The sequence below is a fragment of the Accipiter gentilis genome, chromosome 24 (assembly GCF_929443795.1).
Source record: "Accipiter gentilis chromosome 24, bAccGen1.1, whole genome shotgun sequence".
In the NCBI taxonomy this organism is placed as follows: Eukaryota; Metazoa; Chordata; class Aves; order Accipitriformes; family Accipitridae; genus Astur; species Astur gentilis.
The window spans coordinates 21,537,388-21,554,674 of NC_064903.1; the positions used below are offsets into that span (position 1 = coordinate 21,537,388).

A 17,287-nucleotide genomic window follows, 5' to 3' on the forward strand; every position below is an offset into this window, starting at 1 on the left:
ATTGCAGATATAAAATAGTTTGTAAAACTTTTTAAAGAGATTGAAAAAGAAACACAGTTTATCTATCATGACGTAGCCTGGGCCTATAGAGAATAATTTACCTGAATGTTGGTTAATAGTGTTTCTACTGATGAAAGACCATCAGCAAAAAGAAATGGCGCCGGAAATCCAGGAGGCAAGGCCTGTCCAGCCAGTTGGACTTTATCTAAGGTTGGTTTCATTATTGGAATGGCAATTTGGACCTCTTCTGTAAAGATAGGTTTAAAAGCAACATCAGAAAGCATTGGAAATATAGATGGAAGTCATTTCTAGAAACTAGCATTCCGTTTACCTGGAAGTCAAAATACAAGCACATTAGTAAAACTGACATTGTTTCAGTCTTTGGGCAGCTGTGACTGTTGCTAAGGTAAGTTTGCAAAATAGTACAGAACAATAATAAATATACTGAAGCCTATAATGCAGCTGTAATAGAGTATAGACTATTATATCTCAAATTCTACAGAATTATACTACAGAATTATAACAGTATTACGCAGTTCATTAAACCCGAATGTCCCTTCTTCATTCTATCGTGTTTGCCATTCTGTGATGTGCGTTTCTTGTTGCTATAACCTTGACAAAATTCTAATCAAGAAATGTATCGCTTCTCTTTACTCCTTTAACGTTATCCTTCCCATACTCAGCAGTAAATAATCTCCACTGAGTCACCCCCTCCTGCTTAGCTAGCACCAACGCCACACTGTCAGTGAAGTGTCAGTGCGGGTTTTCTTAACAAGTACCTTGCTACCGTCAGCCTTTCTAGTCACGGGCAGCAGCCAAAAATGCTTTGCTGAGTTATCGCTACCGAAGGTATGAGGAGAGGTGGGTGCCTGGGGGTCTCGGGAGCGGCTGGGGAGGAGAGGGTGCTCCGGCACAGGCCTCGCTCCTGCGATTTACTGCGCAGAACTAGATTGATGCATCTCTTACAAATTGGAGAATCGGGACCCGGTGGCTTCCCCTTCACTCCTTGTTTCAAACAGATCATGTTGTTATAGATCAAGCTGTGCACAGACAGCAGACACGTGTATCCGGAGAGAAACAACAACAGCAGTAATTATTTTTCAAAAATCCTTTAAATTTTGTCATGAATCACCAATGAACTCACATTTTTGAATAGGATAATTTGAACGTATTTTAGGACAGTAAGTGTACCACCTTCTCTCAGATCCCTATGAGCACTTCTTCCCCACGTATTCATTTTAAACACCAAGCTAATTGCTGAAAACCACAAAATTAAAATCTACCAGTCTTTAAAGCCAAACTCTGTATGTTTCTTTTACTCTGAAATCTTAAAAAAATATTTCTGTGTAATATTCCAGGGAAATCCAGTCTATATGTATTATGTTCCTGCACTTGCAGAAATCGTGAAGAATATCTTCTCAGCAACTGCTTTTTAGTAAAGCTTGCAACTAATGTATTGACCATAAGTTCACGATGCGTGTGTTTTCTAAGGGCAACAGCCAGTCCCGATAGTTTCATTTGTCAAGTGTCTTGGTCATATTAAAGCCAGGATGTACAATTAGACCATACCATAGTCAAAAGGCCTCCTTCTCCCACTCTCGTATTAAAATAAAAAAATATATTCAGGAAGAATCTGACAACAAATTAAACCACAGCGTCCCTCCAGCAGTACTATTATCTAGTTTAACAAACTCCAGGAGCATCTATTGAGCAGCAAGCACTTTTTGCTGTGTTTCTGAAACAGACCTACTGACAACGAACGTGGAGCATTAGCAGTTTTCAAGTGTTCTTTGAAATCTCTGTTTAGGGAGCATTTTGTTTTCACTGTATGAGTTCATTACACGGAACATCTTCATAACGATTCTTCAGGACTAATAACAACAAAAGCCAGTAACCTCTACACATCTTCGTAGCTATCATTTTAGAGCTGTGTTCACGTAATTTAAATGATCCTTTTAAAAAACCCCAGCTCCGGTAACGTACTCAGACCATGGAGTTTGTGCTGATTCAGATACACCATTTCTCATAGTTAAATAACTTGTATCAGTGGCAGAGTTTTTAAAATAAACTGATTAGTTGCTGCATAGGATGCTACACAGAAATAATATATAAGCCATGGAGTCACAAAAGACTAAACAGAAGTGGCATTTGAAAAAGAAAGTAATACATGAAGTATGCATAACAAAACTATAGCTGCTTTAAAATCTCTAGAAATCTCTACATTTTGGAGATGAAAGTAATAACATTAAATTGGCTGAAAGGAAAATTACTATTGACTGTGAAGACAGGTTGCATGGTCTATGGTTTGTAATGTTACTGTACAGCAGATTGAAGTTTCAAAATAGTATTACTCTTCTTTAAAGAGATAGACACAGCTAAATTAGGTGCTGCTTGCTGCAGTGAGGATCAAATGCAAAAAGAATCATATTTCATCAGACCTAGTCAACACCAGGAAAATAAATAGAAATATAAGAGGTATGCAGGCAATGATTCATTTTGATAATCTGGCCCAAGAGAGACACATAGAGACAGCACACAGATCTAAGCTTCTACCAAAAGACAAATAGGACACAGAGGGTGGGAATTGGGATGACAGTGTAGCAGAGGTCACATCGATTTTCAGCAGCAGTTTTCACACAGATGAGATAACCCTGGACTCTATTTGGCCCATTGTTCATATCCTACCTGTCCCAGAAGCAATAAATTTCCAAGTCCCAGAAAAAGGGCAGTAAAGAAGAAGGATTCTACTTATGACTTCTTATGATTAAGTTTTTGTGCTAACCAAACATGCTTTGCAGACCAAGGTCACATTGCATGTTAAAGTCTGTAATAGCTGAAAACTAGAAGAAGCATATTATGTTTTAGCGTATATGGGTGGAAACTGTCAAACCATTCATCATTTTTTTTTTCTGATTGAAATCACACTCTGCAAAGATGAATGATAAATGCATTAGAAATCTATTTCAATCTTGTAATAGGTCTTCACATCTGAATGGTGTCTACATCTTGCCCATATTGTGAATAAGTGCACAGTTAGGCAGAAATTTATTAGCTAGACTTGAGAAATCATAATTGGTAAAGCAATTAAAAATGGCATGTGTTGGAAGCATTTTTTGTGGACTGTATCAAATGCATCTCTTTAATAGACAAAAAGATGTTGATTTAAGCATTTTGATTTTAAAGAACACTAAAAACGTAAATGCTAGAAGCTGCACTCACACATCTAGTACAACAGAATAAGCAAGAAATAAAGCTAGGACAACTACAATCTAACCAAGGACACAAACAACCTTTCTATTTATTGAAGCAAAGTAGGAACTACTTTTATCGAGCTTGTTTGTTAAACCTGCCATGCTTTATAATAGCATTCAGGAATCCATTTAGAGTGCAGTCTTTTTATTTTAATTTCTAGCTGGCATCCAGATGAATAGACGAAAGCAAGAATTATATTGCTGAGAAAGAAATACACAGTAAACACTAACAGTGAATGGAAATTATCCCAGGAAAGCACATGGAAATCTGCTAGAAAGTTTCTTGTTCTTAATTCAATAAACTGAAGTATTTCATCTTCTGTCTTCTGCCTAAGTTGCAGAAATAGGGATTGGAAAACGAAGCATCAACCTACGGACTAAACGCAGCACTGGGAGCACGAGTAACGTGAATTGCTCCCCGCATGACAGTGCGTGGCCCAAACCAACAGGCAATTTTATTTGCCAGCTGGTTTATATTCTTTCAGAAGGCATGCTTTTAAACCCATCATTCACGTACCTGATACACTTGACATGTCGCATCCCTCTCAAAACAAGGCAGAAATATTAAAGCTACAATTTACATCTTGCCTAACACTGGTTAGACCACCAAGTTACTTCTCCACATACACTTCAAAACTCTATCTTTCTGGAGCTGTATAAGCATTATTCACCTCCAGCAGCTTATAGAATATAACTCATGCATAAAATAAATATGTGGCATGTGGAGAAAAGAGTATCAATTTATTTGAAATTTATAATTATTAATCTGTTAGTTACTAACCAAGACATCTGATCTCAGAAAGCCTGCAGCCAGCACTAGTAAGACAGTTTTGGACACAGATGTCAGCATGGCAGCTGGGTCACTCCTTTTCCCTGCCCATAGCATACAATTTAGAAACCTAAGGGATGAAATAGTTTATTGCAATTATAATTCTTTGAGCTTCATATCTGAGCGATGGCGATTACATTTAATGGTCCAGAGATACAAAAGAACAGCCTAGATACTCTAATGGACCTTTCTGACTTTTAATAAAATAAAATAGAGAATCTGCAGTATCAGCTGGGTTGTATGTGCTACTCATCTCCGAAAATAAAGATCCATTTTTATTTGAAATAGCATTATTTGCCCAAAGATCTTACAGAATCATCTAAACCGACGTATCCTTATAGTGGCAAGACATCCCTGGACTTCCACTTGTATACCTACTTCACCACAACAGTGATAAGCAGTGGTGTCCAAACATGGGTATTTTGACAGAATTAGGGCCCAAATTGCAATTTTTGACTGCAAAAAACCAGTTTTCCAAAAAGTGAGACTTCCTATTTTAATTTTAAACCTTGGCAACTTCTGTCTTCCTTAACTGGAAACTAGCAGAATTTTTTTCTTTTACAGTAATGTAAGTATGAAAAACCTGTAATCTGAAGCATGGTTTATTTCAAATGTTTTGTATACGCAAGTCTCCAAGGACAGGGTTCTGTCTTCCGTGTCTTAATAACTCTGAAAATCCTCCATAAACCTCTGCCTGCTGCCTTCTCCCTCACTCATTGCTCCTCTGCCAGGAGCTGAGCATTTCGGTTCATCAGTGAGAAAAGAGATACCTCCTCCTAACCTGGCACCAATCAGACTTAGAAATTTACTGCTTTAACCTTGTGATTCAGGTGCCAAATTTAAAGTCACTGCTGTTTTTCTTAATTACAGTCCCCGAATGAACAGGGTCAATGAATGCAATTGGGGAGTAGCTGATTAATCCAGTGCACTAGCTTTAAATCAGACTTTATTTCATTTTCAAATGATTGATACAACTTGATAGCACACAAGCATTTTTCACTACTGAGCTTTGCCATAAAAGAAACTTCACTTTATAATAGTATCTAATCATTATATATACATTTCCAGGCTGCCTTAAACGCTTTTGGAAACTATCACAAAACAGTAATATCAACTATGCTCTGCTTCACGGTATCCATGCCCAAGCTAGCCCTCACCTAAGCACCCTGACAATTGATTTTGTCCTGAAGAAGTCTTTAATGTAAAACCTTTTCATTGTTTTCAACACAAGGGGGAAAAAAGTAGACCACAGAATCATAGAATCGTTTAGGTTGGAAAGGACCTTTAAGGTCATCATTGAGACCAACTGTTAACCCAGCACTGCCAAGTCCACCACTAAACCATGTCCCTAAGCGCCTCATCCACATGTCTCTTAAATACCTCCAGGGATGGCGACTCAGCCTGTTCCAGGGCTTGACAACCCTTCTGGTGAAGATATTTTTCCTAATATCCAATCTAACCCTCCCCTGGCGCAACTTGAGGCCATTTCCTCTTGTCCTATCAGTTGTAACTTGGGAGAAGAGACCGACCCCCACCTCGCTACAACCTCCTTACAGGCAGTTGTAGAGAGCGATGAGGTCTCCCCTCAGCCTCCTGTTCTCCAGGCTGAGCAACCCCAGTTCCCTCAGCTGCTCCTCATCAGACTTGTGCTCCAGGCCCCTCACCAGCTTCGTTGCCCTTCTCTGGACACGCTCCAGCACCTCCATGTCTTTCTTGTAGCGAGGGGCCCAAAACTGAACACGGTATTTGAGATGCGGCCTCGCCAGTGCCGAGTACAGGAGGACGATCACTGACCTGCTCCTGCTGGCCACACTATTTCTGATACAGGCCAGGATGCCGTTGGCCTTCTTGGCCACCTGGGCACACTGCTGGCTCGTATTCAGCTGGCTGTCGACCAACACCCCAAGGTCCTTTTCTGCCGGGCAGCTTTCCAGCCACCCTTCCCCAAGCCTGTAGCGTTGTGTGGGGTTGTGGTGACCCAAGTGCAGGACCCGGCACTTGGTCTTGTTAAACCTCATACAATTGGCCTCCGCCCATGGATCCAGCCTGTCCAGACCCCTCTGTATAGAACCTTCCTACCCTCAAGCAGATCAACGCTCCCACCCAACTTGGTGTCACCTGCAAACCTACTGAGGGTGCACTCGGTCCCCTCGTCCAGACCACTGGTAAAGCTATGAAACAGAACTGGCCCCAGTACTGAGCCCTGGGGAACACCGCTCACGACCAGCCGCCAACTGGATGTAACTCCATTCACCACAAGTCTTTGGGCCCGACCATCCAGCCAGTTTTTCACCCAGCAAAGAGTACACCCATGCAAGCTGTGAGCAGCCAGTTTTTCCAGGAGAACGCTGGGGGACATGGTGTCAAAGGCTTTACTAAAGTCTAGGTAGACAACATCCACAGCCTTTCCCTCATCCACTAAGCGGGTCACCTTGTCATAGAAGGAGATCAGGTTGGTCAAGCAGGACCTGCCTTTCATAAACCCATGCTGATGGGGCCGGATCACCCGGTTGTCCTGTACATGCCACACGATGGCACTCAGGACAATCTGCTCCATAACCTTCCCCTGCGCAGAGGTCAGGCTGACAGGCCCGTAGTCCCCAGATCCTCCCTCCGGCCCTTCCTGTAGATGGGCATCACATTTGCTAACCTCCAGTCAACTGGGACCTCCCCGGTTAGCCAGGACTGCTGATAAATGATGGAAAGTGACGTGGTGAGCACTTCTGCCGGCTCCCTCGGTACCCCTGGGTGGATCCCATCCAGCCCCATAGGCTTGTGTGCGTCTGAGCGGGGTGGCAGGTCGCTAACCATCTCCCCTTGGATGAGGAGGACTTCATTCTGCTCCCTCTCCCTCTCTTCCAGCTCAGGGGGCCGGGTACCCAGAGAACAGCTGGTCTTGCTATTAAAGACTGAGGCAAAGGCGGCATTAAGTACCTCAGCCTTTTCCTCACCCTTTGTCACTGTGTTTCCCTCTGCACCCAACAAAGGATGGAGATTCTCCTTATCCCTCCCTTTGTTGCTTGTATTTTTAAAGAAATATTTTTTATTGTCTTTTACAGCCATGTCTGTTACATTTAGAGCAATGTGCTAGCTTAGGAAAAAAGTGAGTATTTGGAGTAGTAAAAAAAGAGAAAGCAAACCGCGCAAGCAACGCGTTCACCACCTTCCCATAGACCTGTTCTCAGGAATGATGAGCGTGTGTTTTCCTGAAGGACGACATAAACAGGCACTTAGTGTTTGAATCGGAGGAGGTGGCAAAAGGCAGAGAAATGAAAATTTCACTAGAAAAGCCTGAAATTACAGTTTACAAATTGTCTTTATCTGCGCAGTCTTTATCAAGAGGTGCGTAATTATACAGCTTTGACATTTTCATCAATGTACTCTCATTAATAACACAGAAAATTATACCTATTTATAACTTCAACATATTTACAATATACTCAGATGTTCACATGGCACTGACGGTAAAAACACCTGAAAACAGTTTATTAATTCAAACCTGAAAAAAAAGGACCCCGGTTAGATGAGATACTAAGTTTGCAATAATAAAAAATGAAATTGAGAAGTGCAGGAATTCACTAGCTAGATGTCAGAACGAAAGTGTTTCATTGCAAGTAACTTCAGTCTAAAGTTCAGTATGTACAGATTTAGAAAAACAAATACAACTGATGTCACCTGATTAAATTCTGTTCAGTAAGGAGAACCGTAAGTACAATTAAGGCTACTAAGAAGTCTATAAAAAGCCTTCAAAAATGCTGTATTTTATATTCACAACAATTATTTACAATTTATAGTTTGTCTGTGTTATTATTATACTTGCTTTCTCCTATGAGCTGCTCCTCAGGCAGGTTTTGGTAATCTGGATTCCAAAACATTTAAAGTTGTCCTGTGCTATAAGTTGCTTCTTAATCTACGTAGAAGCTTAAGTACTATCGAGCTGCATTTTCCATACGGCAATTTAGTTACTTTCAGCTAGTAACAGTACCTTATCCTTCCTCACAACGACAAGAAGCTTTATTCCTACTGACAATAGAGAAAAGTGAAAATGTGAACTATTCAATAAAAGGCTAGTAATAAAATTACTGTGGCGTGGAAGAAAGGAGGAAAATGAAGCAAAACAAACAAAAACCTCCTCATGGCCATTATCAAGAGGTTATAACATTTTTCTCAGCTAATTCTCCTATTAACATTCACAAAGGTTTTTTTCATGATGATTTTTAAGCATCACTGTAGTCTGACTATTCTTTTACTGAGATTTTAAACTGTCAGATGAGGATGGGTAGGAGGAACTTGCCAAGAAAAAAAAAAAGATTCTTCAATTTTCTTGGCGGATTCAGCTTTTCCCTATTAATGTTGAGATTATTTCTTCAACTATTTTGTTGCAAATATTTATGACTCCATATGGAACAACAGATGTTGAAGGGAAGGGATAGCAGAAAAGACTTCATTTTCAGCAATTACCCTGCTACTTGTTGTCATACTGTAGGTGTTCTTAGTGCATCTATTTTACATACCACCCTGTCCTTTCACACACTGCAAAAATGTCAGTTTGGATAATTAATGTAATAACTTTAGTCCAAATCATTTCCACAATATTCATTTATGAAAAAAAAAAATTAATAAAAAATAGGACAACAGGAGGAGGAAATCAGGAAGGAAGGGGGAAGATAAGAATTGCTTTCCCAGCCCTTCTGGAATATCTGATCAGGAATCAGTTTCTTGCAAAGCTGCATTAGGTCCTTAATACAAAATCTTTCCTTTTTTTCCTTTGAGACAGATTCCAGTGACTGCCACCAAGAAGAGAAATTGTACAAGAAACAGAAGAACAAAGCTATCCAAGAAGCAGTACAAAACCCAGTAAAATTATTGCATAAGAAAGGTGAAGAAACACGGGCTGGCTGTGATAAGGATAAATAGGAACAGGCTGATGGTGTTCAAGCTGAAGAAATGTCTGTTAACTGAACTGTCAGCTTACCAGCACGGGCAGCCAGAGCTGGCTGGAGAATATCAGTCCCCACCACACAGACGGTGAGGTCCACTCGCAGGCAGAATCCCGCCTGCTCTGCCATGTCCTCAGGCAAGCCAGCTCCCGGCCAAACACAACTGTGATTAGCAAGCATCACGTTCAGATTAATAAACCATGCTTTAGCGTGCATCCAACGACTGCGCACGGGGGACCCGGGAAGAAGGGAGAGGGCGAAGGGCAGGAGCTCAATCCCAGCACCGCGCTAACTGCAGCTACACGCCTTCTGGACAGGAGGTAGCTCCCGGTTGGCTTCGCTTGCCGAACGGGCAGCACAAGCCGGCAGCTGCCTGCAAAAGCCGCCTACGCAGGTCTGCCCGATGGGAGACGGGCTGTCACGGCAAGCTCTGCTGACGCCACGCCACGTCCATCCGTAAGCGCGGTACTCAAGAACTGACAAGCAAAACCGTGTACCCAAGAAAAGGCCTTCTGCGCCTCCAGAGTTAGGCAATCTCTTTCATGTTCTACTCATTGTAATAAAAATATACAATGTGCTGTTAAATAATTTTCATCATCTACTCCCTTTATTGCAGTATTTGGTAGTATAACCAATAACTGGAAACAGATCTCATTAGAAAGATTCCATTTTTCCCTATTCACAAAACCCACACGACTATATAAATGCTTCCAGATAGCTGTGATCAGCGGGACCAAATTTTCACCTGTATGGCACATATGCTTGTGTTCCCATTTTGCACCTGAAAAACTCCACCTGCCCGCTAAAGCCGCAAATGTGCCACCAGGAAAGGCTTTTTGAAGTTGTCTTCCCGGGCCAGGGAACTAATCAAATCTCAGCTGTGCGTATGCTCGGTGCAAAGCCTGTGTTCCTAACCTGGGGCAAAACCAGGCTGGAATCAAGACGCTCGTTGCCTTGTGGGGTCCAGGCAGTAAACTTAAGTCCTCTCTGGCCATAAGCTAATCTAAAGGCGTACAGGACTGAGCAATAAGGAATGATGTTATTCCCTGACATCGAAGCTTAGTGATCACCAGCAGAACTGACTGGTAGCCAGGGAGCCAGCTGCGGGGCTCTGGGTGCCATCAGAATAACAGAAAGGAACTCTAAACTTCAAAGTTAGGAAGTAGAAATATTTTTGTAATGTGTTTTTCTTCTGCAGGAATATACACAGTTAATACTATATAGAGATTATAGTTACGTATTGTATGATTTATGCTAACATAGTAATCGTGACACAAAAGATACTTCCATCTCTTAATATATTTTAAAATAGTACCAAACTAAGATCAATATTATTACTGTTGAGTTCTATTTCTTAAAGCACATGTATAACCAGCAGTTAAGTCCTCCAAATATTTGAAGCAGGCAGAGTACTCCATTTCCTGGATATTTGTGGATAATTATTCCTGCTTTATTAAGGTTTATTTTACAACTGTGTAAAATAGGTTATAAAGGACAATTCTGCTATTATGTCCTCCCCTGCTTAGGCTTAATAAATATTATATTCCACACCATCCATTAAAGCCAAGCAGTGGAGAAAATAGGAGTGGTAGTAATCTCCTCCACAGATGTAAAATACCTTTAATAAAATAAGGGTGTATAACAGTCAGGAACAAATTACTGAGGTCTGCTTTAATAAAATAGTACCCTTAAAGAAGTATTACTCTTAAGGTACTGACATTCCCACTGGTGATGCAGTGTATCCTTTCAAAGCAGTATAGCTTGTTAAAATGGCAAGATATCTTTTTGCAATAGAGTGTTTGTGTCCAGGCAGATACAAGGTTTGTATAGAATGCATCCAGGGAGCCATAAAACTGGTGGGAAACATATTTCTCCGTGGTATTTTAGTACTTCGAAAAATTCAATCACTGGGAAAAAATGTTTTGCTGTAAACATCTGAAGAGCCTTATAAAAGCAATGGCTTCCCACAGCACCTGCTTAAATAATTTTAAGAGGGAGTGAGTATGTCTTTGCCCATCTTCTAAAACTTGTAGAAAGCTTCTCCTATTAATTTCCCTGGTGCTGTCAGGCCAGGGCACTTTTAATCAGAAATAATTATGAGTGCAATTGGGGGATGTTCACCAGCAGGATTTTTGCACTGTAGAAATAAGACAACTTTCAAAACTGATTGCTAGGAGAAATACGATTACCTTAGCAGGAAAACATACCCAGAAAGATGATCACCTTCAAAGTTTCCTTCCAAATGAATTAGGAATTCTTCAGATGTCAACAACGAAGTACTCTGCTTATACGTCTTAGCGTTTGAATCCGGTTCAGTTACACATTGATTTTATAAACCCTGATGATCAAGCATGAGAAATTCATCCCTTTTTAATCTACCTTCTCCCTGTTTTAATTCTACAGGTGAGTAGTAGTTCTGTGCCGTAGTTGTCGCCAGCACGACTCCTGACACAGCCCTGCCGTAGACTCCCGCAGAAAACTTTACCCTTGCCCCAGCTCCTCAGCCCTCCCGCGCTGCAGACAGCGCGTCCCTCAGTCCCGCAGCACGGACAGAGGGCTCGGGGCTGCCGCACACCCCGGCCTCCTGCCCGCCCGGCTCTCGCCGCAGCAACCGGGGGGTCCTGCACAAAACAAGACGGGCGCCCATCTCCCACCCTGGGGCTCAGCCAGCCCGCGGGGGGCGGCCGCGCTCCTCAGTGCCACCGTTTAGATAGCGCTGGTACCTCCGGCAGATGTTAAAGGTCACAGAACCGAACCCTAATGTAACGGAGAGGGTTCTGTTCGGAACCCTAAGAACGGGTTCGGCTAAGAAATGGTCCGAATTTGGCTTGTCCCAGTCCTCCTCCCCTCTTCAACGAAGAGGGCAAGTAATAGGCCCTCTGATAGAAATGTTGTCCTGGCGTATCGATATTACATCTCAGTGACAGAATGATTAGACTCACATATATCAGCATTACAGCAGCTCTCGGTGTGGAGAGCCGCACGTCCATAGCAACGTAGCACAACTCTTCGCCACCAAATAATTACATGATGCTCTGGGGAAAGACAAGTTTTCCTAGCACGCAGCCAATCTATCAAAAGGGAAAACTCTTTCTGACCCAAACGGCAGCTGCGATCAGAGTATAAATGTAAGCTAACCACCAAGTAGTCCACATCCACTACTTTGCAACCTAATAACTGTTAAGTCTACTGCTGTCACTTATCCTGTGCTCTTTTAAAAGATCAACAACCGGGGAAAGGAAAGAAAGAGGAAAACTTCCTGCAGAAAGCAGCAGCTATCTGACATGAATCCACTGCATTCTCCCCTCGGATCAGGCCAAGCGCCGCGTTCGGCCGCGGGGCCGGCAGGAGCTGGGCTGCCACACGCTCTGAGCCTCTCACCTCACGGGCGCAGCACCTCTCCGGTGACCACCTCGGTAGCAGTGACTCCCAATATATATCTGAGACGAAACATCACTCGGAAAAAAAAGTGTTAAATTCAGTATTTAAACCACAAGAGGCTAATTCAAGGGTCCTGTGTTTGCCTCTAACAGGTTACTAGTACAGTGCAGGAGTACAATTCCCAGCAACTGGTCAACAGTTTTCCTCTACCCTTCGCTCTGCTCAAGACCTCAAGCTCCTGTGCCATCAACCTGAACCAGCAAGATGCATAAAGTTATGCTCTGCTACAGAATGCGGCATGTAGCAAAGTCTGGCAGTAAAGCCCTGTTGCTTAAGCTAATTTCATTAATAACAGCCTAATATCTGCTGAAGACAAAGCACAAAAGCTGGAGAATGGAGCAATGAAGAACAAAGATTGATTTCATTTTTTTTTTCCTCACAGCCATATACAATCCCATTCTTTTAGTGATTTGGCATTGCAAACCAATCACTCTAGGAAAATTTAAGAGAAACTTCGTGAACCCTTTGCTTCTAAATCACTGTAATTTATAGCAGACTAAGACAAACAATGCCACTGGCATCATCATTACTAAATAAAATCTACTAAACAGATTTTTGGATAAATCTCTTGGACTTAACATGCTTCTCAATGAAAAACAAACCAAAAGAAATTACACAGAAACCCAGTACTCCAGACCTCTTACACATTCACAAACAGATTTCAACCCAGCCCTGGATTTGGTGGGTGCCTGAAAAATCCAACTTCATGGACGTGCCACTTTCTGGGGCTTCTAGATTTGGCAGCTGGTGCCTGGAGAGGTGGTGAAGTGCCACGGCGAGCTCTGCAGCTCTGTTCTTCCCTCCCAAGGAAAAACAGAGGGGAGAGCAAATAGCCCCATCTTAAGCATCCTCCTGCTGCAACTACAGAAGTTGCAAAACCAACCGTGACCAAAACCAGGAATACCTTGCCCATATTCGGTGAAAAAGTGAATAACTAAAAAGGATCAAGCAGTTGTCCGCACTTTCTCTTCCAAATGACAGAAATAAGGCTCTGCACTCCGTTAGTGCATCTGTCCTTGTAGTGGGATTCCCACCCGGTCAGCCAGGAGCATGAACTTATTGGTGTAAGTCATATTAAAAACTCTGTAAGCATAAAATCCTTCAAAAATGTTTACGTTTTGATTACTGCTACTGTGATTTATGGCTTTTAGCAACCAAGCGTTTTCCTTTTAAAACTGGCTTACTCTCTTTGTGGGGCACGTTATATTTTCCCTTTGGTTTATTCTACCTCCTTGCTTTGAAACTGTGCATTACTTGAGAGAGTAGCTGACATACCCATTCATGATAGTGCACAAAATGAAGCTTAATGAATCCCAAATGCAATGTACTTCATGTGCTAAAATCAATGTACATTGCCTGCTACAGTATCTCCCTGTGAAATTGAGGCATTTGCTCAGAAATTTCTATCTCAACAGGGTCTTTTCTTTTTTTGTAGTGCTTAACTGCCTTTTGTCTTCTCGCCAGTGTTGCTCAGATGGCAATCTTTTATTCCTTGTGCAAACTCATTTGGAAAAAGCTGGATGGGCTACAGCTGTGTACTGCTATGTAAGGTCTAATACATGTCAAGCAGTGCTTTATACGCGCTGAATAAAAACAATGAAACAACGTTTTAATTGATTATTAAAAATGCAGGGTTCTAGACTGAAAGTAGTACTTAAAATCAGATTTAATCAGCAAGTTTTGTAAAATTCTGAAAGGTATTGATGCTGTACACACTGCCATTCGAGCTCGAAAGTTTTCACAAAGGTGACTGCAACCCAAGGTGATGGTGCTGGTGACGAAGCTATTTCTGGGCGGTTTATGCAAACACGCAAGTCTGTAACCGATGAAAAACAAGCAGTGCATCAAAGTACTAATGAAGCATGAACCTTACCTGGAAAGGTATTTTCTCCACATAGCCTCCAAGAAATTAAATAAAATACATGTTTTTCAAGCGCCAATCTCTATTCAGGTACTGTGGAACCTTTGCAGCTCAGTCATTCTCTAACAGTACAATATGTTCTTGCTTTTATGATGTATAAAGTCTGGATTTATACTCTCTAGTAGTAAATACTGACTCAAAAATCAATCTGCATTACTTCTGACAAAGGTATCTAAGTTAGATATGCAGTCTAGAACCATAAAAGTCTCTTCATATGATTTGTTTAAAACAACAACTATTAAGACCATGCAACTAAAATTTTTTTCAATATCGGAAATACTACCAATACCAGTACCAAAAATTAAGTAATTGGTAATCAAAATAATAGTGGGTCCGAAAAAGGTGCCTCTGACCCTCCACAGGACACTATTTGGGGAATCACAGATTTTTTTTGAAGGACTATTTGAAAGTTTGGGCAACGATTAATCTGAAATGATTAGTCTAAATTCTTCATTATACCAGTGAACGTTCTTCACTGACTGTTTCTCTGTGGCACCTGAGGAATCTATGTGAAAAAATGCACTGTGAAGCTACTACATTTTTTTTTCTTTTTCCTTCAAACAAAAAATGCCAATGTTGTCCTGAAATTTAGGTTGTAAAAACTGGTAATGCCTATTAAGTGGCAGCATGAAGAACCTTCATTAGCTTGAAGTACATGGATTATCAATCAAATGAGAAATAAGCATGGAGCAAACGAAAATGGCAAACTGTGATAATTGCAAATGATGTTTTGTGCATGATTGTGTCTCAAGAATTGTTACAGGTTGCTGTGGGGAAAAAAACAAATCATTTGTATCCACAGTCCAGAATAATATGGTCCATTACAATGATGTACTTTGGAGCAGAAATGTCATTTGTTATGTTTCACATTGCTTCTGTTCTACCCGCTGAATCTATATTTTGTTTTATTTTTTAAAAAGGATGAATTCACTTCAGAGAACTGACAGCTTATATGAATATTTTAGTTTTGCTTGCAAGTAACAGGAAAGAACCCATGGCATAAAACTCAAGCTCCAAGTTCCCCAGAATGCCTACTGAGAATAAATTCTATGTTTATTTGTATTTCATTTTCCTTGAACAACTGCCTTTCCCTTGGGTATTTATTAAAAGCATAAAAAGAATGAGCCAAATTCACTTCTCAATAACATCCATTCAGCATTGTTGAAGCTTGTAAAATTGCCCTAGACTAGCCAAGGGGAAAATTTTACTCACTATTTAGTAAATATATATAATTTTTTTTCTGGTTGAGAAGATGTATTGTTTAATCTTTAAATTCTCTGTCTGCTCCTGCTTATCCAAGAAGAAAAAGCAGCTGTTTTGTTATAAATTCGTGACCTCGCATAGGAATACATAGGATGTATACGCTCTATTCACTCCTTCAGTTGTGGGTTACTCGGGGCTGTCCTGCACTATGCGTTTCCCATCGGACTTGTTGAAGACTCAAGCAAAGTTTCCATCAACCCCACTACACAAAGAACTGGTTTCGTTTCCTTCTGTACTACTGGCCTGAAGATTCCCAGAAATAATCTTGTTTGACCTACATTTTAAAATCCATAGATTGAAGAAGGGTTAGCAGAATGGCTTCAAGTGACTTTGGCCATCGGGAAGTTCTATTCCCAATGCAAGGCTGGAGGAGCATTTTTATACCGCAAGGGGTGCATGACAGAGACATCCACTTTCGTAGCAACTAAACCAGCAAAATCCACAAAAACCCGCAACGAAACAGAAGCTACGGGTCGGGCTAAGACCACAAGTGAGATGGTGCACAGTGCAGCAGCCCATTTGGCTCCACACCATGTCCCTCCCACCTTCGGCACCAAGTTTCCATCAGGCCAGGCTGGGCTACCCAGGGTTGCTCTTCACCTGCCGGTGCGCGTGTCTTAAAACTGCCTCGATACCATACGAAATGAAAAATCCAATGCCTGTTATATAAGATCACTTCTCCCACTGCAGTTGACCATCGCTGTGCTTTTTGTACGGTTTGATTATGTCTTTTTCAATAGAGCTTGCAGGAAAAGTCATTCGACGCTACTGTCGTAGCACGCAACTACAGCTCCTAAATGGAGTACGTGGCCAAGAGCAGGGGTTAGTGTTTCTTGCCTGCTACTCCCCAAGAAATGACAGTTTATAGCTTGTTAGTAGAAAAATGATGTCTTTAAGATCTAAGCCAATGTTTTCAGAAATATTATGGATTGTCTTTATTGCCAGCACAACAAACCCCCCAAAATATAATAGCAAGTAATGTGACCATTGCCCTTGGCAGCACCATTAAACTGGGCAGTGAACTACTTCAAATAGCTGCGAGTGTTAAACATTAGTTCTGCCTTAAGTAGGTTGATTTTAACAGTCAAATGTGCACTGCAGTCTATCTGAACATTAAAAGCACCTTTCAAACTTAATTTTACAGAAATGTTAACGACCAGAACAAACTATTGAAGGCAAAAAAGAAAAGTAATTATTTCAACAGATGAAAGGAAACAGTAAATTAACACTCTTGTTTTAAAAGGGGGCTCAGTAACTTATCTGCTTGAAGGAAATACCATTAACCGAAGGTACTATGGATATTTTACTTCACATGTTTATGGTTTGGGGTCTCTTTTCTCTTCTGGCCTTTAAAAATGAGGTTTGAGGCAAAAGGAGAGCTGTAAATCTTTAATCGAAATACAACAAGTTCCAGAAATGCTTTATCAAAATCATAGCAACAGAATTGGTTCCTAAATACCTACGTTATGTGTCATGTACACACATGTACATGTAGTGAGAGAAAGAAGGAAAACCAAGAACAGAACAAAGCCTTCAACAGCGACAACCTTTATGTCCACAGAGGCCTCTAAAGACTAAAGAAAGAAAAAAGACAGAACCAGAATGACTCAGAAGTATTCCTAATATACCACCAGTGCCTACG

The 17,287-nt window shown here is 41.2% G+C and overlaps 1 protein-coding gene across 4 annotated transcripts in view; it reads right to left on the reverse strand.

Moving 5' to 3' along the window:
- The window catches only part of DACH2 (dachshund family transcription factor 2), a 313,869-nt gene that overhangs the window by 18,439 nt on the left and 278,143 nt on the right, over positions 1 to 17,287 (reverse strand). For all 4 annotated transcript variants that reach the window (XM_049828092.1, XM_049828091.1, XM_049828089.1 and 1 more), the window contains one exon: positions 102 to 247. In XM_049828092.1, the coding sequence (XP_049684049.1) occupies positions 102 to 247 (146 nt within the window). The remainder of the gene's footprint in view (positions 1 to 101; positions 248 to 17,287) is intronic.